The 23,156-nt window shown below is 43.6% G+C and overlaps 1 protein-coding gene and 1 long non-coding RNA gene across 2 annotated transcripts in view; one reads left to right on the forward strand and one right to left on the reverse strand.

Moving 5' to 3' along the window:
• LOC139113929 (uncharacterized) overlaps positions 1 to 23,156 on the reverse strand; it is a 144,835-nt gene that overhangs the window by 39,546 nt on the left and 82,133 nt on the right. The window lies entirely within an intron of this gene.
• LOC139101202 (uncharacterized) lies at positions 19,742 to 22,293 on the forward strand. The gene is made up of 3 exons (XM_070654179.1): positions 19,742 to 20,827; positions 21,087 to 21,320; positions 21,680 to 22,293. The coding sequence occupies exons 1-3, from the start codon at positions 20,596 to 20,598 to the stop codon at positions 21,919 to 21,921; spliced, it is 708 nt and encodes a 235-aa protein (XP_070510280.1). The 5' UTR covers positions 19,742 to 20,595; the 3' UTR covers positions 21,922 to 22,293.

The raw sequence follows: 23,156 nt of genomic DNA on the forward strand, positions 1-23,156 counted from the left end.
GACGAAGTTAGTTGATTAGTTAGATAGCCAATTTATTAAAAGCTGATGGAAACATCGCACCGAATTTTATCGCATTGTAACGACAAACCGGATACGTGACTGCTTCTCCCAATTGATGTTTTATAACTGAATCGGAATTTTTCGCAAGGCCACCAATGCTATTAATACGCAATAACGCAAATTGCATCGCTCTTGAAACCCGCTGCGTATGAAATAAAATAAAAAAAAATAAAAATAAAATAAAAATAATACAAATAAAAAAAGAATTAATTTCATCTCCGACGAACATTTTCGCGGGTATTTATTCCGCGAGAGCGCCTCCGGGAAAACGAGAGCGAAAAGGGGAAAACGGGGGAGGGGAAGGGAGGAGAAAGTGGGAAAGAGGGTGACCGGGAGGATGAGGCGCAATAGGAGACGATACGCGTTATCGGCGCACACATACAACCGGAAGAATTCCAAGAGCTCGTTTTCTCGAGCGGCGCCGCACGTCTGCCCGTTTTAATTAATCGGATCCGAGATTTCGTTATTACCACCGATTAGCTCACGTGCCAGTGCGCATATTTTTTCGAACGTAAAACGCGAACGCGGACTAAAACAACGACGCCCCGATGGTCCGGTAGCCGATGACGGACAAAACGCACATCACGGTACCCCTTGCGCAACGATGCACCAACCCGTGTCCCAACCCTCCCCCTCGGTGGCCGGCCCGGCTAGCAACCCCCCTGTCACCGTCTCCCGTCCTTCTCGCGCGCCGCTCCGAATAGCCGTCATCCTTTCGCGCGCAATGCAACGCCGGTGCATCGGTGTCCTGTATGACGCTACACTTCACGCAACAGTAATTTCATCGTTATTTTTATAAATTGGGCGCCCGAGGTTAACGCTCCAGGTAGTTCGTTCGCCGGATTACAGCTTTTTGTAATATTAAAGTTCAACGGCGATGGTTGGAGTGCCCGGCCCCGTGTCGCGTACATTTTCACATTGTCGTCGCGCCGTCGTTGACGCTTGCTTATGCAAACGACACGCGACGGCGGAGTCGCGAGTGACGAAACGATCGGACCTTCTCCGTCAAAACAAGCGCGCGACAAACTGCCCGTGGAACGATGCCTGACCGTTCGTCTCAACCACGTGAATTTTCCGCGCTGACATTCGTCTGGCCGAGACACGTCCGGTTTGTGATCTTCGTTCAAACGACATTAGTAGTAATTCGTCCGTTGCAACGCGTAATTTTGCATATTTTAATAAAAAGTGCAGGATTCCCGGTACTATAATTGCCGCTCTGAATTGAAGTCTTGCACGTTTACATGCTTATGTCATATGTTAGGATCGTTAATACGTACACCGATAATTTCGCGCCGAGGCAAGTGACACGCGCCGCGTCCTCGTTCGCGGCGTCGGGAAGGTAAGTAGGTTTTTATTAAAGTGACGGACGCGCGCGCTGCATCAGCTGCGAGGGTAGCGGGGAAGGGGGGTAAAAAAAAGAAGGACCAAGAGGACATAAAAGCGAGCGAAAAAGCTCGTCGCGGAGGTGACGAGGGTAGGTAGGGTCGGGGGTTCTCTCGGGGGCGTCTAAAGTGGGTGGCTTGGTGACAGGGTGAACCAGAGGGGAGGCGGGCGTAGTTACCGGAGGCACGTGACCGCTCGTGCCGTGCAGCAGGAGGGCGACACGTAAAAAGAACCGAGCCGGTATATACTCGCACGGGCACAGATTCGGAACGCATATACACGCGCAAACACACGCATCATCAACGAGGACCGATCGGCGGCTGCAGTGGCGCGAAAACGCATTATTGTTCGACGCGCGTGCACTCAGCATGCGTACACAAGCGTGCGAAGACGTCCCGACGGCTCACCCCCTTTCGGCCGATTGATCGTCCGCTCGTCCAAACTCATCCGGCCGGCGATCGCCGTGTAATTCGATTCGATACCGAGACTCGGAGTTATGATTCCGTAGGAATAATATACGAGCAGGTCTTACTGTAATCGCGCGCGCGTTGCTGCAGCACGTGCCACGCCATCGTTCCAATTATAATGGACGATTTGATACACACTGTCCTAGAGAACAATGATGACGACTCAATCCGCTGAGATTTTCCTATCCCGTTGGCCCACGATAGCTGCGAGTAGCGATGGGCGAGTGTGCACGAGTGATACGCGTACGTGTTTCTTCTTGCAGAAAGATGCAGTGTTCGATATACCGTTGGAATTAGTTGTAAGAGATATTTTTTTTTTTTTTATCTAACGCGGGTTATTTCCTTTGTCTTTTAATAGATTCCGTTAAAGACGTCCCCCGGTGCTAGATTTAATGGGACATTAGCTCCGACGGCGGGTCGCTACGAAGCTGCCGCGAAGTTGTTCCCTCGTGTATTACTTCTTCTGGATATTATAAACGCTGATAAGCGCGCCGACGCCCACGTGAAAGGAGGGTGGTTACGTTACGTGGCGTGGTTATTAAAATGCGACGAGGAGGAAAAAAAAGAGCCTGATCGACAGTGCCGGGCAACGAGGCGCGTGTCAAGCCGGGTGGCGGCCGATTCTCACCCCGTTGGAGCGCTACGAACCCCTAAACGGTTAAACGGCGTTACGCACGCCGCTTGCTCGCTCGCTCGTCCGCTCGTGGAACACCGTGCAAACTCATCGATCGCGCCGAACTATGATTTGCATTCAGTAATGACCCTGCTTGTCGCCGTTGCTTCTCGCCCATCGTCAGTGACGACATTGAGAGTGGACCGATCGATGTCGTCATGCACGTCGACTTCTGGCGCCCGATGCGAATTAACTTGCGGAAAATCGAGGCTAAACGAGGCAAAAACGTCCGGTGAATTTATAAATCGCTCTCGGAACCACCGACACTCAAAGCAAATTTTTTTTTTTTTTTTCTTACGCAATAAGGAAACTTTATCGTTAATATTTAGCACGTAACGTTATATTTATAATTGCGAGGAAGGGGAGAAATGTAACGTATGATATAATAAACTTAAATAAATTAAAATTTTTTTTTACGAGATTCTTAAGTACCATCGATTTGAAGAACACCGTTATGTTGTTACAAATAGTACCGAGAGTAATTAATGCGATTCCGCTCATTAAAATGTGCGGTTTTTATCTCGCAACGTAGACCCACTTCAATTTTTATACGTATAGTAATCTAGAACAATGAATGAATGGTATTCACAGCGGAATCACGTCTTATTAGCATTCCATCGGTTTCTAAAGAACGTCACTCGCCCTGTTGCAACTTGCTACGCGATTTATAAGAAAAAAAACGACGCGGAGAGAGGAGGGAAGAAAAAAAAAAAAGATGAACGGGTGAAGAGCGTCGCGGGAACAAAGGGGGAAGAAAGACGGGGTGGACAGAGAGGTAGCGGGTCCGCGTAATATAATTCAGTAAGTTTATGACTGGCCCGGAGGGAACGATGGCGGTTTGCATATAACCAAGGGTAAGTTCGCTGCGGGGTAAAGGAGCAAATAGGAGGATGGGTGAGAGGCCACGGAAAGAGATGGAGAAAGAGAGAGAGAAGCGGAGAGAGAGAGGCCGGTTGGTTGGCCGTATTTCTTGTCTGGTGAGCTTTACGGTGCCGGGCTCTGCGTTATGACCGCCGAATGGATTATCATTTCTCTCTTACCTTCTCTGTCCTTTTTCTCCGCCAACCCCCCTCGCCGTCTCTGGTCTCCCTTCGGTCGCCTCTCTGTATCCTGCAAGGAAGCTCACCCCGGCCGAGTCCTTTTCTTTGCAAAGACATGCAAAGTAGAACGGTGAAATTCGACGCGAAAGAAAAGGACGAGCGAACGGGCGAGCGGGAGCAAAAAAGAAGACGCGAGCACGAGAAAATTCTCCTCTTTCCGAAGCTTCTTCCCGGGAACGTTGTTACCAACACGGTTCCGAGTCTCCCCGTCGTATATGAGACCGAGAGATAGGTGGATGGTCGTCGTGGCGGCGGGGCAGGCAACTAGCGCGGCAAGGAAAAATGAGAGAAAGAGAGAGAGAGCGAGAGGCAGAGAAAAAGAAAGAAAAAAGGAAGTGGCAGCGGGAGAAAAGGGAGCACCGATATATACGACGAAAGGGGTCAGGGGGCTGGTCTTCGGCGTGTACACCGCGGATATGTACACCGACATGGCAGGTACATCGACGATACGTACGTGCATGTACATACGTCGCAGATGCGGGGGATCACGCGTGTGCACGCGCACACGTGCGCCCGACGTACGTGAGTAGGTTCTACCATCCGCGCGCGGACGAGACCGGCGGGGTCTCGTCTTATGTTGCACAACATTGGCCGCCATCATTGGAGCAAGCCGGGCGGAATTAATTTGAATGTTTTTTGAGCGGCGCACGGCCCGGGGGCCTCCGTCTCGCAAGAAGCGTTGTCGACCATCTCCCCCGAACCGCGCCACCGCCATCGCCGCTGCCGCCGCCTTTCTCAACCCCCGCGTCGCTTTCTGCTCCGCCGCGACCCGCCGTGGCACCCACGGCTCGTAAATATACACCGATATCGCGTCCATGCTATCCAAGAATACCGCAATTTATCTTTCCCTGCGCCGATCCGCGGGAATCTCGTTTTATTGGCCGACGACGCGAGTGTCCCCCGACTGCGCGCACGATCGCCCGATGGAATTCCGGCTGATGGAGCAGCGTACTTGCTTCCTCCTTCGAACAGCTTCTTACTTCGGACGATTCGGCGGAGAACGGGCGAAAGATAGTCCAAACGATCGCGAATTTATCATTATCGCTTGCCGTACGAAAACGGAAAATTAGAAATTGCAAAAATAAAAGGTCGGTAGATTAATTTTACCGAGCAAAAAAAAAAAAAAAATTATTTTTATTTAATTATGCAAGCAGCGAAACATCATAACCGAGGAGACGAAATTGAACACGCTACGAACTTGAGAAGACGCCGCGTCCCATGTTTTCAAGATGGGATCGAGATGTCTCGTGCGGTAATAAAGGAACCGTATCGAATGGCGGTGCGACACTCGATTGAACGAGCGGCCGTGCACTATTCGCGAATTTATCTCCTCTCTTTCTCCGTCCTCCCGCTTTCGCGTCCCCGAATGCCGCGCTCTCGTGGTTTCGCGCGCGACCACCACCGGCGTCGCACCCCGGGGTGAGCACACACGGCTATACGGGTTTATGTACCAGAAGTGATGGGTACATTTGTTCGTTATTTCGTCGTGTTTTTGTTTTTACCGGGACTTTATTTACGACCGGATAGCGGAGCCACAAATATGCGACGAGATCGGCTGACGCGTTTTGTTCGCCAGCGCACGTATGTACGTTTGCACCTACGTTCGTCCGTCCGTCCGTCCGTCCACACGTTCGTTTGTTCGTTTATTCGTTCGTTCAGTAGCATCATTTCACGGCGCTTTTATATCCGCTATAATTTGCGGGGGTAGCGGCGACGTTGTCATCCGCCGCGCTTTTACCATGTATAGCGTCATGCGAACCGCGAGTAATGATAATGAACTCCGGACCCACTGGCTGATGGCTGATTTACACTCGTCATTTTTCGTTTTTGTATCGCTACTGGTCCTCTCTTTTTTTTCTCTTTTTTTTTTTTTTTTATTTTATTTTATTGACATCCTCTGAGGGGAAACAAGAGAAATGCGACGCATTAAAGTTCGCGCTCCCGTTTGTAATCAATTTTCCAATCTCGTCGCATTATTCGAGATGATTATGAAATCGGGATATCAGCGGACGCTTATTAGCAACTTTTAATGCTAGTTTACGAAACCGTGATTACACTGTAATTAATATCACGAGTGATTATCAAGAGTTGACTTCTCGTAAGAAAGAAATGCATTTTTAATTGATTAAAATACCGTACTTTGAATCAATTTATCTTGAGCAGTGAATATGAAGCGCGTGTTGCGATAGAATAACGGGATTTTCTCGAATAAAATTCATTATCAGATTTGTCGTGAACTTGGAAAAAAAAGAAAAAGAAAAAAAAAACGAGTCAGCCTTTCTCACAGCGTGTCTGCCACTCTCACGCACGAGTGCGCACGAAAGAACGCCAATTTTTTGCTCTCGAAACTTTCAGGAACGTAGTCGCCGCGTGATGCGGTGCGGCGAAGGCCGGGGTGGTTTCGCATAATAAATCTAGGAGATATTTGTTAGGGTGGGTAGGAAGCATTTGTCTATGTTAAGGGGGTAGAAAGGGCGCCGACAACACGGACGCCTCCATCTATCAGCGACTCCAGCAAACACATCAATCCACGACTCACGCCACGATGGACAATTTTAAGGGTGAGATAAAAATAAATGTCGATCGGTCGAACCGATCGCCTTCCCCAAATGCCGACCATTTTTCACGCGATTCCAGCGATCCATGGAAATCTAGGTGAAGATCGAGATATTGCTGTACATTGTTCTTCCGAAGAACGAAAAGAATGAACTGTAAACTGTCAACGTAATAAATTCATGTAATAAAGTCACACTGGAACTTAATTCGCTGTTCGATCGCGTGCCTCCTATTCTTTAATATTTTCTTGATTTTCGAAAAGTAAAATTATGCGAAAATTATATCGTTTAAAAATTAATTGTTAGAAGCATAAAATTAAGTACTCTCGGAATTTACGTTATGGAAATAATAATAATGTCGTTTGGCGCGTATCAAGAGTTGGAATATTGTAGACTGGTGGTCGTTGATTGTAGAGGCTGCTGGCCGTTTTGACCGCGAAACTGTGGACAATAGGCAATTTCGCATTTCAGGGGACGATATAGGTAGTCACTATGATCAGCATGTAATTAGGCGACGGTACGTGGGTAGACACGTGCGGACAATTCATCAGGGGGCTTTTCCCCTCAACGCTGTTCGACCTACACCATGCCATTTACGGGTGTTAAAAGCACGCGGCATTTTGCGTAAGTTACCTAATATTAATGCCACGATTTCACAATTGGCGAAGCATTAGTTACACTCTACTGCCGTTATGACGCAAAAAGTACAATAGCATAAAAAAACAAATTGTTTCTTTAATGTAAATTATATCTCAAGAATATATTAATCGTGTAATAATAACTGATATTATGTACGAACAAATAAAATATTCGACGTAAAAATTAAACATTAATTTCAGCGTCTGTGAATTTTTCAAGATTTTTTCGCGAAAAAGTCTTTATACTTTTTACACGCTTTACGCAGCGGTTTCTTAAACTAGGCCATCCCATGCGTAATATCCAGTAAATAAGTGCACGCATGCTTCTCACTATATGGACGTACGTGTAGGTAATCGGTCTCTTGTCTGTTTGTAACGGGTTGCTATAGAGACGCGGAGGTATCTAGCGCAGAAGTTACAACGATGATAAAAAAAGAAAAAAAAAAAAAAAAAAAAAATATATAGCGGTAAATAAAGAGAAGAAAACTACCGCGTCAGACAGTATGTCTTTCATATATCATCTTCCCATTGGTGCAATGTGCTTTAATATAAAATCAATCGTAAATGCCCAATTGATACAATCGCGGAAATAAAAATTTCATCTCTATTATTAGATACAAGGTGTTACGTAAAATATTGTCAATCCGGCGCGACGAAATATAAACGCAGCAAACGCAAGTTACAAGTATTATTAGTGCTGGCCTTTAGTCGAAGAGGATCTAACCAGCGAAGCAAAAGAGCGCTTATACGTAACCCGAGCAACCTCATCCCTCCGTAAGTAACCTCGACTGCCCCTTCGAAATGGCTCACTCACGCAAAAATACGACACCCGCTGCTACTTATCGATGGCCTCGTTACGATCGTTGGTAACAAGTCATTAGACAAAGTCGACGCGATTCAGGCTCGCCTGCTCTTTCAAGCTCTCCCTCTCTCGTTTACTTTCTCTTCTTTCTCAGCAGCGTCGTCACGAACCCGCTAACTCGTCGTCGTCCCTTTCGCGTACGCGTCGTTGCCTCTTATGCGTGCTAACCCTTTCGCACCGAAGATATTAAAATGCCACGAGCACTCGCGGAATCCCATGAGCTATCTCGCCGCGAGATTACCTCACGACCTACCGGACAATTCATTTCTCACAGAAAGTTAGAAATACGCCACGAAAAGCGGGTAATTGCCATGGCAAAAATTAACTCCGCGCGGTTTGACAGATGTCTGATTTGATGAATAAAAATATAATTAAATTACAAAGTAACTTGCGCGATCAGCGTCTGTCGCGCAATAAAAATACGATATAATTTATCCAATGAGATGTAAAATAATTTTAGAGTTCGATCTTAAAATATTACAGGCACGATATTACATGCGTAACTTTATTTCTAATAAATTATAACGCTAACGTTACTTATTGCCGACATATATTTTCCCAAAATAATGGTAGACGTGAAATTATATATCGTTAAATAATACTATCTTAGTGTTGCACCCATCTAAAGTTGCTACCGTCTAAGAAGATTTTGAAGCTGCGTGCTTCCCACACGGCTTTTCCCGCGGACTACTCGCTCCTCTTCCCGCCGACGGCGTACCCGCCTCGCGAAAAACCAAAATAACTCAATTAAAGAATTTCCATGAGTTTAGGGAATACGAACGGATACATATTTATGATCCGATCGTGTCCCCGTCGAGAAAATTTGAATCGAGCGAAGTGAGCGCGCTCGCTTTCCGGCTTTAGTCCGCGAAGTAACTGCCGACTTTTATTGGCATGCAGCGACAACGACGACGATAAAACTTGGCAAATCTCCGTAAGATTTTTTTACCGTAATCGAATTACTCGATAAATCGAAACTTGAAAAAAAAAAAAAATATATATATATATTGCGCTACGAAATGGATTCGGGACGAGTATACGAGGTTTCCGCGCGACTGCTGTTTTCGGAAGTTAGCGGATCAAAGAGAACTGCGCTCCAAACTAAATACGAAAGTATTAATTCGATTATTTCGGTACGCTTTCGTAACAGTAATTTAATATCATTATGATAACGATAATATTGCGGTGAAAACAAGTTTGAGAAAAATATCCGTATTGCTTTCCCGTGAAAGAACTGCTTTCTTTAGAGGCTCTTTTAATTTAGCTTATCTCTCGCTGTTTGCCGACGGTATGATAAAGAGGACTCGCGCATTACTCGACGGTCAAAAGTAAGAACATACGATTAATTACTCTACTCTACATGCTATCGCAAAGAAATATGAGCGACGCCTTAGAAACGACGACGCTGAAATTGCAAGAGGGACGACGCTCGCGGCTCGCCGTCCTCCACTTCCCTTAAAGGGTTCCAGGATCCCTCCCCGCGCGCTTTCCGGTCTTACCCTTGCTTTCTCCGCCTCCTTTACTCGCTCGCAACGGGTTAGAGGTGGAACGGATATGAAGTACCTCGACGAAACGCGAACAGAGAGAACAAGAAAGAAAGAGAAAAGAAGAAGGCAAGAATGAAGAGAAAAAAAAAAAAACAAAAAAAAAAGGAAGACATTACGTCGCGTGGGACGAAAACTCCGAGAAACGGGGGAAGCGAATAAAGGAACGAGAACGAGAACACGAGGAGAGAAGATTCTCCGTGCGGGGTGGCGACGGTTGGATTTCATTTCGTCTTGTCGCTTTGATGTCCCTGATGCGTGCCGCTGGCCCGCTTCTGCCTTTTTAACAAACTCATCTCCTCGGCGACCCTTAATCTCCGCCCTTCGGCCTGTTCCGGTACCCATCTTTATTTCTCTGCCCCTCTACTGCGTTCGTCTATTTAACCGCGCGCAGACGGAAACGTGTGCGCGTGTGAGAGCGCGAGTATACTGGTGAAGAGATCTCTTCGAATTGTCGCCGAATATCTGAAAATGGCGGCCGTTTACACGCTATTCTTATGGCCGCGGGCAACGATAAAAGAGATTTGCGGCGTGCTTTATGCAAACCCTATTCATTTCATTCTGCACGAAGAAACGTAATGTTGCGTAATGATTCATGATCCGTAAATAAATTGACCTAATTTTTGGCTACTCGATATTTAATGCTTCGAAAACACTTGTGATGTGATTCGGAGAATTTTTAATAGATAAACTTACTATGCAACGATTACGTATGGCTTTCGAAAACCACCGGTATGTGCTAGCGTGAAAAATTACGAAATTAATATGAAAAAAAAAATTTATCAAATTATACACATGTATAATAACGAAATAAATTCTTAAAATATTCGTCACCATCAATCTTTCAATGCAGCAGAATTTCGTCTCCGTGTGATCGATTCGATGTTACCCGTTTAAAAGACCGTCATTACGCGACTTTATTATTTCATAATGATCAACATCCCTCTGACCGAGAATCGTTCATGAAGGGGTACCGTTCCGAGCTCATGAAAATTAAGTGATTCCACTGCTGAGATACCCCCTTTCCTCCCACCCCTGTGTCGTGACACTGATCGTCGTCGTAGATCGTCGCGGCTCGTCAACGGCTATTACTTTATGAAAGGGACGCAGTTGCGTTTCGGCGCGATATAATTATGTTGCGGAACGACAACGCTCGTGGACATAAGTCATATTGTGGGAGGAGAGGGAGTGTTGCGAAAAGGGGTTAACGGAGGGTGCGGGCGAGAACGTGGGTAGAAAGACGTGGCGATACCGAGGGAGAAAGAAAGAACGGTCGAGACGAGAGGGCTCCCCTGGTTTTTCTGTGGGAGCAGCCGCGTGTTGCTCGTACTATCAGCACGTTATTAGCATTGAGGTGAGACCGTTTTCTAGGACCATCGATACGAATGTAGGGGTGGTTCGGCCAAGGGGTTGAATATACGCGAGCCGTGGGTAATCGTGAAGGCGAAAGGGGGGTTGTAGTTTAGCGTGGCCGATACGTGGCGGCTTCTGCACGCAGCGGGGGGGCCTTGTTAGGGCGAGGAATGATGGCACGCACCCGCGTTCCCGAGGGTCTTTTTCTCGTTCTCCGACAATGGTTATGGCCTCACGGTCGTTACCACGTTACAACCATCTTCTGATTCGATGTTTCGTAACGCTCGCGCCGGAAATGGGCGTCCCAGGTTTTTGCGAAGTGATTATCTTTACGCATCTAAAGACATTATTTTTTTTTTACGAAGTAAAGTTGTAAATATTACGCGATTTAATTAATCAATCTTTCGTTAATTGAATAAAATTAATTTTTTTACGCTCTCGTACAAATTTAATTATTCCTTAAATTTTACATACTCCGCAGAACTTTACTTTGCTAGATATATTGTGATAATTAAATATTTGAAGTCAATCTCAATGAAAAAATTTACTTAATAAAAAATGAAAACTAATCTTATTTAATTTATATTACAAGTTTACGATACTCGTCGCGCATTCAGCAACCTTGCGGCCTAATTTGGTAGAGCAAAGTTCATCGCCGATACGTTTCCGTGCCTTCGAGGGATCGGCTAAAGTCGCGAAAGGGCTACGCATTTGACGCATTAACACAGTAGAAACGGCTGCAAAGGGAAAGAGGAGAAGAGAGCGAAAGGGGACTCGATGTTCGACGGGAAACGTGGATGGCGGGCGGGAGGTTGGAGGTGGTTGACGGGAATCAGAGCAAGAGGAAGACATGGAGGTTGGAAAGAGAAACGAGGCAGGGCAAACGGTGGCGTGAGAGAAACGGCGAGAGAGAAAGAGGGAGATGCGACGAACGAGAGACCGGGTTTCGTTTCGGGGTGAGTCGAAGGGGGGAGGCACGGGATTTCACGGGAGGCTGATCACGAATGGACGCGTCTCCCGCAGCTCTGCCGCTGACAGCCAGGAATTGGAATTGCATCGGCGTCGCTCGATAGCCAGCCATCCCGCCAGTCAGGCAGCAAGGCAGCCAAACGGCCTAACAGGCAGAGAGCCCGGCCGTCCACGAACGCTACTGTGCCTGTGCCTGCCTACGTACTAGCCGAATCTACTGTCGTCGCATTTCCTCGCGCGCAATCCTCTCCGAGAGCGATTCCCTCCGATAGATCTCTATACATATACTTCCTGTAGAGCGACGAAGAGAAACAGAGAGAGAGAAAGAGAGAGAGAGAGAGAGATTTGGTGATCCGTGTGAGACGGACGGACGAACGGATGGACCTAGGTGCCGATATCACATCCCGACGGTCTCGCATCTGCGTGAATACATGAGAGTTTCGTCTAACATATATGTACCCATCGTATACGTACATAGGTAATGCTACATCGCAAGATCCGGCTGGGAATAAATTCAACAACGAAATATTTAATATTTAAATGCATTATCAAACAACACATAATTGTTAGTTTAATACTCCCCCGCATTTAGCTTTTTACTTACAACGTCAATTTTGTTTTTTATTATTTTTACTTTAAGAAAAAAAAATAAAATTAATAACTTTAATATACATGTATAATTATTAACGCCAATACTTTTAACGTAGCAATACTTATGCGTTTGAATAGTATATCGAAGTCTGTTAGTGCATTTATCGCGGAAAATTAACGAATTTTTTATATAGATCGTCGGTACAAAGTTACTGCATTTTATGTACCACAGAGTAAGATAGCTCTCTGTTTGTTCTCCTCTGGAAACTCGTTATTTGGGTTATCGAGTGTATATAGATGTATGCCGTCGGATGGGAGATAGGTAGACACGTTACGAGCACGTATAACCCGGATTGATGCCGGTCCACGGGATCTCCGCGAAATACTGGATACCCGCCTGCTCGCCAGTATTGTCGGATCTGTGTTTTCGAGGGGATTGGATTTTTTGATTTAGGGAGCATGCAGACGCCTATACCTCGTTCCCCGTTCACTGCCGATTGCTATTCCACGCGCGGGCTCGAATTTAACGTTGTAAAACAGATGTTATCCCGCGATTACGAGCGCAAATACACGGAGGAGGCTGAAATGACTTGTAGAAGCGCAAAGTCAACCGCCGTTTCATTATTTCCTTTTACGCGACGATAATTCTATTTCATACATGTAGACTTACGCGAATATTACTTTATCATACGCGGGAAAAATATTCTACGTGACAAAAGTTCGAACAACGACGACAGAAAATTTATCAGCCTAAGTTAAAATTTATCGTCGCGCAAACGACGCTGTATATAAACCAGAGATCGATGGATCGACAGATAGAACGTACCATGAGAAAAGATAAATTACCGATGTACAACGCGTATTGCAGAATACGTGTACGGTTCGTGTTGCGGACGCATCTTTTTCTTGCGTCGCACCTACATTCGCCCCGCACATCGATTCGTGGCGACGCACACCCCCCCTCGCCGTTGTTGAGCTCCCTTCGCGTAGAGTACCCGGGTTCGCGAGGAAAAGTAAGACAAGAAATACAGCGGCGAAAGAAGAGTCGAGATAGCGGGAGGGACAAGGGCGAGATAGTGCTGAAAGATGGTGAAAGGCGGGGAAAGAGAGAATCTCCTAACACACAACACAATCCGGCGGCTTCGTCTGCTTCGATGGATTTTAAAAGATCCCCGAGATTATTACTTTTTCGTTTTCTTTCATTTTCATTCTTCTATTATTATTTCAGAGGAGCGGATAGATGCGCGCTCGCGCCCATCCGGCGCGGGAGTGTGTGCCCACCACGTGTGCACCGCGTGCTGTACGTGTCGACGTCTACGCGCGGACATGCGGCTGTGTGCTTGCTCGCTCGTTCCATGTTGAGCTAGGCCGGGCTTGGGATGGGTTGGATGCGTGGAAACCATGGACGACTTTGGGTAGGCTCGTTGGTTTCCCGCCGCGACTATCGGCGCGTATTGAAGCTCATCGTCACGGAAGTAACGTCGGGACAACGGCAGCGGCCTGAACGGGAGTTACGACAGAGATGAAGAGAGCCCAGCGACAAAAAGAGAGGGGGATAGAGCGATGACGCTGAGCGAAAGAGAGAAGGCCAAATTGATTGAAGAGGGATGCCTCTAATAAGAGAGAAAGAGACCGCACCGTATGTTGCAGCTCTCTGCCTGATCAACGTTCCCCGCGCTCGCCTGTCTGTACTTCTGTTTTATGTCGATGATCCGCGGCTTTTTCCTTCTTTGCGTTGACGAAGGGTCGACAGGTGAAGAGTACACGATAGTATGGAGAAGTCGATCTCAATGGGTAATAGACCAGACAGCTTCGCGCGTGGCGTAACCCCAAGAGTTAAAAACGGAATTTGTTACGGAGTTTATCGTATGGTGCATTAATTGGAACGTAATTGCATTCAAAAATGACAACCGCGAGCACACGGGAGCTTGAGACGCGGCTGCATGACTTTTATTTACATTTCAAGTCTCTCTGTCGTGAAAAATATCGGTTTCATATCCGTTGAAAGCGCGTTTCATCCTTTTTATCAAGAAAATATATTATAGCAGTAATAAACGGAAGATAAAGAGAGAAAGAGAGAGAGAAAGAAAGGAAGAAAGAAAGAAAGAGAGTATCCTCCGTTATAATACGAAAGGGCACCGCTCAATGAACCCTATCCAATCTCACGCGCGCCGCGATCTCTGTGCCACAATATGGGCCGCAGACCACAAAAGCAAAAGCCGAATGCTATTATTAACTCCGACCGATTTCTTACAATGGTGGATTTAGTAAGGGTTGTCCCATTACGTACAGTTCATCTCACTTGAGGTGCAGGTAAGTACAGGTGTGGGTATCGGGAAGTTAAATCCGGTGGTGAGGTAAGAAGGGGACGGTTCATTCTGTAACAATCGAGACGCCTTTGTTACGGGCGCATAAATAGTAAGTAGGTGGATCAATATTATCAGCACGCGGCGCGTCTTTTAATATCGCCGATAGCATCATGGTATTTATCACACGGAGGCACAGTTAAATTTGCTATGCTATATTTAACGGCGTATATCAATGTGAGGCGTCATAATCACTGGTTCCGCTACTAATAGTTGTATGAATGAGTCGGCTACCGGAAGCACGCGCTGGTGCTTTAAAAAAAGCAGCACGTGCCGAAGTTTTTCTATAAAAACGTCATTGCGTCGACTTACGCTTATTTAATTCTCCCTCTTAGTTTTATTGGCTTAGAATCTTTGTGAAAGTAATAAGTTTAAAAGAAGATAACTTTTATACAAAGAAAAAAAAAAAGAAAAAAAAATAGACGCATGTGCGTGTTTAATACGAAAGTACCCTTTTCTTTTTTTTTTTTTTCTTTTTTATTGAAAAACGTACCTAATGATATTTATAGTTGTAATTCATATCATTTATCATATATCATTCGTCTATGTTGAATGTTGGAACGAAATTTACAACGGTACTTTTAAATTAGAGCAACGTATCGTAATGATTCCACAATATAATAGAATAAATTCTGAAAAGCCACGATTTATATTGACCGGTCTTTCCGTACACTAAACTAGGGCTTTTTCTCGATGTTCCGTGTTCCGTAAAGCTTTCTGAATGTAACGTGGTATTGTCATCGGTGCTTTCACGTTTAAAATCTCTGGAGAAATGGATTGCCACGAGCGATTCTCGATGTGCATCTGTTTGTCGCGACGTACCAACCCGTAAAATCGATGGATATATTCCGTGAAACACTCAATCGAATTTTGACGACGGTGTAATTCGAAATAATTCTATCAACGAGGTAATGGATTTCAAAAATAACGTACAGATAAAACGTAAGAATCGAGTGCAATAAAATCGTAAAAAAATTTTGAGGAAAAAAAAAACCGGTTAAAGTTTGCAATACATTTTTTCACAAAATTTGTTTTTAAATAGAGGAAGTATTAAAGAAGCAATTTAGATTTTTGTTTAACAGCCTAATTAACGATACATATCAGCGTAATTAATACGTCTGGCGCACGTTTCATTTGACGCAATTCTATAGTGACAACGGCGGAATTATACGCAGGTGTCAAGTCCAGGCAATCTTCTAAACGTTCGTGAGCGCTGTCATTGACCCTCGCGCCTGACACTCGCATTGTATCGCTAGCTGAGATATGGGTGATCTTCCGGATGCCTCGGTGGCGCTTGGAGGTGCCCGATGAAGGGTGAAACATACCGAAGAAGCAAAATGGCGTGTCCCGTACCGAATCGCGTAACTCCCCGGCGGAATCAAAATCCTCTTCTATGCTCACGCGTACATATAATACACACGCGTTCTTTAAGGGAGGGAGGGGAGGTCAAGCAGGACCACCGCCGTGCCGGCCGGCTCTCTCTCGGGCAACATAGGTCCCGCGTAACCTACGATACATCATTTTCGGCTGGGATGATCTTACGGTAGATTTACCATTTGTACAGTTTATGGGCGTCGGTCTGGGCCATAAACTTGGTTGGCAATGACGGCGACCCACGCCACCGCTGCCGACTAAGTTAGGTAAGCCCGAACGGTGGCTCGTGGCGTCGGTAGTTTGGAGGCAAAATCTCGAGGGGAACAGAGGACGGGGTGGAAGTGCAAAGAGAAATCCTACGTGTTATGTACGCTCCACGTTTAGAGACAGCGAAAGTGCCACCGACATATTGGCCTTTTCCCGATTCGCCGAGGGAGACATCGATAACGCTCCGCGTGATTAAACCCGCCAGGAAAAAAAAAAAGAAATAGAAATCGAGCAAACGTAAAGAAAATGTAAATAAAAAAAAAATATATATATAAATAAAAAGTTAATCAAATTCGCTGCGTAATTAACCAATTATAAAAAAAAATAAATGTACTTTAGATTTTGTCGAAAAAGCAAACACTATTTAGACGCGAGTAACATCTTGCTCGGGAGTTTTGCGTTAAAGAATGATCGCATAAAAATCGACAGGTCATGCGGACTTGAATTACTACGCATCGCGTGCCTATCGGAATCGCGTCATCGCGGAGCTCGTTACGGAACGCGCAAAATCCTTTTTGCGCCCCGTCGTCCGTTGCGTTTGACCCGTTTCGAGAGATTCCACAATAGGATGAGTGGTGAGCGCACGGGGTATGCGGGATCGAGATATCGCGTGTGTCTACGATGAGCCCTGCCGGTGCACACAAGCGGCTCTACGGCAAAGCACCGGCACACAACGCTTGTGGAATCGGCGAATCCCACTCGATCAGAAGCCGAATGGAAATTAAATGCTCAGTCGACCGTTATGCTGATTGATTTGTATTCTGCGATCTGCTGGCATGGCGAGGAAGTGTGCTAAACTGCGGGATTTATGTTCTCTCCTAATTGCGTCGCTCTTCCCCCTCGTCTGCCCATATCTCGTCTACGGTACTACCCCATCCTCCGCCCCGCTGAGCTAACATCCTTGCTAGATTAATCCGGCATTTGATGTGAAACGACATGTTTTTATGATCCCGAGTATCACGCTTAACAAAGATATTCAATTAAAGTAATTAAAGTATTAATAATGGAAATACGCGGCTTTGGAAATGACACGTCGAATAAAAATTTCTTCGCAATGTAATTTGAAGGAAATTAAATAATTAAAATTTCTACGAATTACGGAATGCATAAGGTTTTTTTTTTATTAGCTATTACGATATTACGTCACGTGGATTAATTAAAAATGACTTCACGAGTTTGATTCTTTTAACTTGGGTCAAAAAGAAATATAAAAAGATATAAAAATTTCAACAAAAAAGTAACAGCGTTTTTCTAAAGCAATAACATTTTTTTTTAATAAATGCTAACTTTGAATTTATTCCTAATTATTTATATTGATATATTAAATGTAAATCTGTGAGTGAGCCGAGCTACATGAATCAGTAAATTCTCTAAACCAAGTATGGTATCGACATCTCCTGGATTCGTTGAGAAGTACCTTTGCAATATTGATTTATGTATAAAAAATTTTTTCCAAATAAAAAGAAATTCGCAAATGTAGTCTTTAATTTATTTAATAACAATATTAATATTAATTCATTGACGGGCATGTTAATAATAATTTTAACTTTACTAACAGCAAGTCTGTTATCAATGGTCAATAGTCGAATACCTCTTGATATCAATAGCAATTACGTATCTAATGTTGGAGAACTAAAAATCTATATAAAAAAACTTGCCATTTGCGATCTTACTTATTGTTGATAAAATTAACTTATCGATTATAGTACCGGTAGTTCAGTGCTCTGAAATACCTTGATAAAATTCCACAGCCATTCTAAAATCAATATTTTAAGCTCCACGGATACGGAAAATACTCGCATCAACGTTAGATTAACTATTGTTCACGAAACGGTGACCGTTATCGTTGGAAGATATCTCCCGTTATCTTTTACCTATTCTATTTGCCGCACGAGCACCACAACTACCTATAAGTTTCTCTTTTCGAATCATAGTCGGCAGCAAAAAAATTCTAAAGTATTTTACGTTCAATATTTGAACGAATAAATTATTGTTCAATAATTAAAAATATTTAAAAATATAGAACAAATTAAGATTATTTTTAAAATCGTACTCTTTTCACTCCTACCATTCTTTTTTTTTTTTAACATAAAAAAAGAACATTTATAAATACGTAGTTTGATACGTATAATTAACGTAAGTCGCAACAAAATAATTTAAACCGTGAAATAATTAAATATTTAATAAAATAAAAAAAAAATGAAAGACTTATGAATTTGTTATCCGCCGCAAATTCGCTCGTATATAATGCGGCGTATTTGTATAAAGAGGGTACTGAGTAAATCGCAGGAAACTGACGAATCTCGCATACCAATGAGACTACTCAGACTTCTCCTTTTACCCTAATCAGGATGCAGCCCTTGACGCGCGATGCAACCCCTCTATCTCGGCTATTTCTGGAGCTACCGGCTTTACTTTGCTTCGAGGGTTGCGGCTCGAGGCGAGCACTGGCCGACTTGGAGGAAAACGGTGATGCAACAGGGGTTGGCGAAACGAGGATCTTAGTACATTCAAGACGGTGGTTGGCACGAGGTGTTACATTCCATCCGAGATTTTCAAATTACCGGATTATGCCAGGAAAACTGGCTGGCGCAGCAACTATCTAAGACGCTTAACGTCGTCGACACGGGTCGCATGGTTTTAAGTGACGATCATCCTAACACCTCTTCCATCCCCCCCTCCCACCCTTCTCCGCCGCTCTCTCAGGTTCCCTTGCAAAGTGAACGAATGAAGTTCGAGATTTAGTAGCTTCTTGTGCAGACAGCACCTAACGAACAGTGCTATCGATAATCCTTTGATATGCAAAACTTTAAGAATTGCCAATCCGCGAGGCGCTTTCGTGAGAGAAAAAAAAAATTTTTCTATTTTATAACAAAGTGCGCAACGTTGTTTCAAACTGATGAACGCCAAGTATTTTTCCACTTTGTATCGGCTTTTGGTTCACTCCAATAATAAAAACTTCATCTTTTTTTTCTATAGCTTTGAAATAATAATCATGAAGGTGGAATAATCGCGCAACGATCGTGAGATAAAGGGTCACAAAATAGCAGATCGACATTCCCTCTGTTTGTAAATTATTCCGAACTATTCGGCGTGTTGCAACTAAAACACGATTGAAATAGTTTTCTTTTGCATTGCGATTTCAAAAGCTAGCATTTATATCCCGCGGAATTGCAAATTATGTCGATCGCGATGACGTATCTCAGAACTTTTATCAAATTCAATATTCAACCGTTTTGGTACGCTCGAGGAATAATTATCATCGAGATATCACATCGGAATGTTAATATATGTATAACATCGCCTAACGATTCCCTGCTAATTACTCCTCCTATATTACATTTCATGTCATTACGTATGTCGTTATGTTAAATATTAGTCTCAAAACACAGAAATACATTCATAAAATTAAAACCAATAAAACGTAAATGCGTTTTCCCATCATATTTTCGATATTAAATACAACTAAATTTAATCTTTTGCGGATTCGGTATCAAAGTGAATTCAATATGGTTTACGGTTTAGCTTTTATCACACCTTTTTTCGCAAAGGTGGTCCGTTCGTTGAAATTAATTTAGAAACACAGAAGTGCATTCTGTGTTTTTATATTTATGTATCGAATGCACTTTACGGATGTAAAATGATATTGATAAAGTTCAGAACCAGCAAGAGCAAAGAAAAAAAAAAAAAAGAATAATAATGAAAACTTTTTTTACTTCTACTCCAAAGAAATTCTTATGACAGATAGAGTTGTAATGTTTTGAAAGGGCAATGTACTGGGATCCGTTACGTCAGACAATTCTATCAGCGATCGGCAACCCGATTCCACGGTTTTTACGCTTGCGATTGTGGAAAGCGCGAGATCGCTCATGCGATACGCGCACGGCACAGATAATATCGCGCCATCCGATCAATAGTTTAGCTGAAGAATAGAACGGCGAGGCGCAATCGATCAGTTTACCATTGTTGACGAACCGGACCGACGAAAACCCGCCGTGACTTCCTTGATGACGAAAAGATGCCTTTACATAAGACGACAGTGAATGACACAATCGCCGGTTCTTTACAATTTCTTAGATCAATAGATCGATCGAACGACAGTCGGTCTTCAAAGTCTCGGACGGGTATTCGTGCGACGGAGCTCTTTTCTTTGGCGGCAACTTCTGCGGACGATGGTTGCGAAATTAGCGAAGCGCAAGTCAAATTGCTCGATCAAATGATTGGCCACAGCGCGACAACTTGCGAGATCGATACGAATACGTGCAATGTCCATTGTTTTACAGCGCGAAAGATTTTATTTAAAAAGGTGGGAGCGATATAAAAGATTCAGCGAGATAGATTGAACGGGCAAGGGATCGTTGAAACCGACAGGATTAAAGTAATCTTACGCGAGATGTATTGGAAACTGTTCGTGTCACTGCTCCCGCACCTGCTTGTTTGTAACTCCTTGGCCAGGTCTGTTATTTACGAAAATGCCGAGGACGACGTCGCCGCCGTTGGCTCTTTAATTCGCGAGGTACGTCAACCGGCGCCGTTAAAAATCGCCATGGAAATAAAGGACCTAATAAGTGCCGGTAACGCACCGAAGTCACAAGATACTAAAAAACGCATGAAAAATGCATCTGGTATGTTCTCTAATACTTAATAAAATAAGATAAAAAAAATTATGCACTAGAAAAGCCAGGGATAATTTTAGAAATTTAATTTGTTATATATTAACTGTATAATAATTGCCTTTTTTTCTTTCTTTCTCTCTCTCTTTCGCTTTCTCTGTTTCTCTCTTCTAAAATATGTCAAATTAATGTTGCCGCTGAATGCTGAATTTCGAGAACGCGTTAGGTGTCTTGTTGAGCGTAACAAGAGCGGACAACAATGTGGTTTTAGGCAAATCAGACGAGGGCGGTTACTACAGAACCTATGGAAGCGATGCGGAGGGTGAGAAGGGTTATTTGAAGGAAACCTATGGTAAAGGTGATCAGGGCTACAAGACTCTCGACACTTTCCACAAACAGGATGGCGACAAATACGAATTTGAGACGCAAACCAGTTACGGCAAGGCACACGCTGACGGCAAGAAACGTCATAACGAAAACAAGAATCGCGATCACGAGACCGCAGGTAAATAAATTAATTGTACGTATTGCAAATTAATTGTAAATATTAAATTCTAATTTAATAATCAACGAATACCAACACAGGAATAAAAAAAAGAAAAAAAAAAACTTTTAACGATCTCAAGCGAACAGAAAGTCCTGATTTATAAATTAGCTTTTCTTATCTCGTAATAAATGTCTACCATCGTATAAATTAATATTCCCGTCAGCCTGATAATAAAATAAAATCCTCTGATAAAATTTAATCGAACTGTAGAAACACGACGGTCCACGAAGCACGAAGCGTTTTGAAATAAATGTCGAGAGTAAAACGACGTTATTCTTTATGAATACTTTGCATTTAATACGATATGAAAATTACAGGCACCATGATCGATACGGACTACGCAGGTGACGCGAGCGATCACGAGGGGAGCGAATATTCGCATTATACCGACGGCGACGATGGAGATCATTATAGTAGCCATTACACAGAGAAAGAGCCGGAATCTTACAGCCGCAGCGAGAGTTATTCCTCTGGAGATGGTGACGATGGTTCTTACGAAATGCATAAGGCTTACAACTCGGACGGAGAAGAGAAAGAAGACGAGGGAGACTATTATTAATATTTCAAATTGGAGCGCCCGGCTTCTACTCGTTATCATAAATATTAATTTGTTGCATTTTGTTGAAATACATGCGTCTTACTCGTTAATAAAAGGCATTATTAAACGCGCGAAATTAATTCGTCGATTAGGCGACTATGTACGTACGTATCGTTATTTATAGAACGGCGCGGTTAAAATTATTTATAAAAAAAAATCCCGACGACACACTGAGAAAAATATTTTGATCACCGTAACAAAATGCATTTGTTACTTAATGATTTGCTAAGAACACGAATTATTAAGTTCATATTGCAAATCATTTCTGTTGATTTGTTATTTTTACAAATCATATATGGTTTGCAACACAAATCAAATTTGTTGATAATATTTGTTATGGGCTTTAAAAATTTGTTGTAGATACTTGTGTTTTGTTATAATAACATAACAGCAGTAAAATATTTTTCTCAGTGCAGATCGGGCGCGACTAAGAGCCAGTTATTTGTCAAGTACTAATCGAGCGCTAAGTATATTTTACACTTTGTTCCGGCCCTCCGTATATGCGGTGATCATTTTCCAACAGCGGTCTATCATAGTGACTCGCATTTATAACGCCTTGTATTGTACGGCGATTGAATAAAGATTGCGCGTATTATATTTGCAACTGAGGTAACTGACCATTTTTTTTATCATCAACCTAATCACGCGCGTCTTACTCTCAGAAAAAAAAAAAAAAAAAAAGTGGGAAAAACAGTTTCAAGCCCTCGGGCGGAGTTAAATTAGAAACTCTTCGCAACAAACCGAACTACATTCGTACGTTCGCGCGAAGGGATTAAACGACAATTTGATTATCCAGTGCAACTAGCGTATGTAATAAACGTCGAGAGTGCAACGTAATTTATTCGAATCAAATATTTTATCTTAAGTGAATGTCGCGCGGCGCGAGTAACAGCTGAATCGCTTTAACGCGAAAAATAAATGGCATGCCGGCTACTGCGGTATTAAGTCGTAACTTTATTTCTTTCTTAAAAAAAAAAAACAACGAAACGAAAAAAAAAGAAATTCTCGTTCTTCCCTGCTGTTACGTTTTCGCTCTTCAAAGTCTAATTAAATGACCGACATTTATTCCGCGGGAAACGTGCGTATTCGTTATTTCCGTGTTCTTCAACCGCGGATACATTGCGATGCTTTTCTGATGAAGAAATGAAACCACTTAATGAATTAATGTTTCGACGAATAGATACGTATCCATCCAT

Source organism: Cardiocondyla obscurior, linkage group LG03, assembly GCF_019399895.1.
Source record: "Cardiocondyla obscurior isolate alpha-2009 linkage group LG03, Cobs3.1, whole genome shotgun sequence".
Classification (NCBI taxonomy): Eukaryota; Metazoa; Arthropoda; class Insecta; order Hymenoptera; family Formicidae; genus Cardiocondyla; species Cardiocondyla obscurior.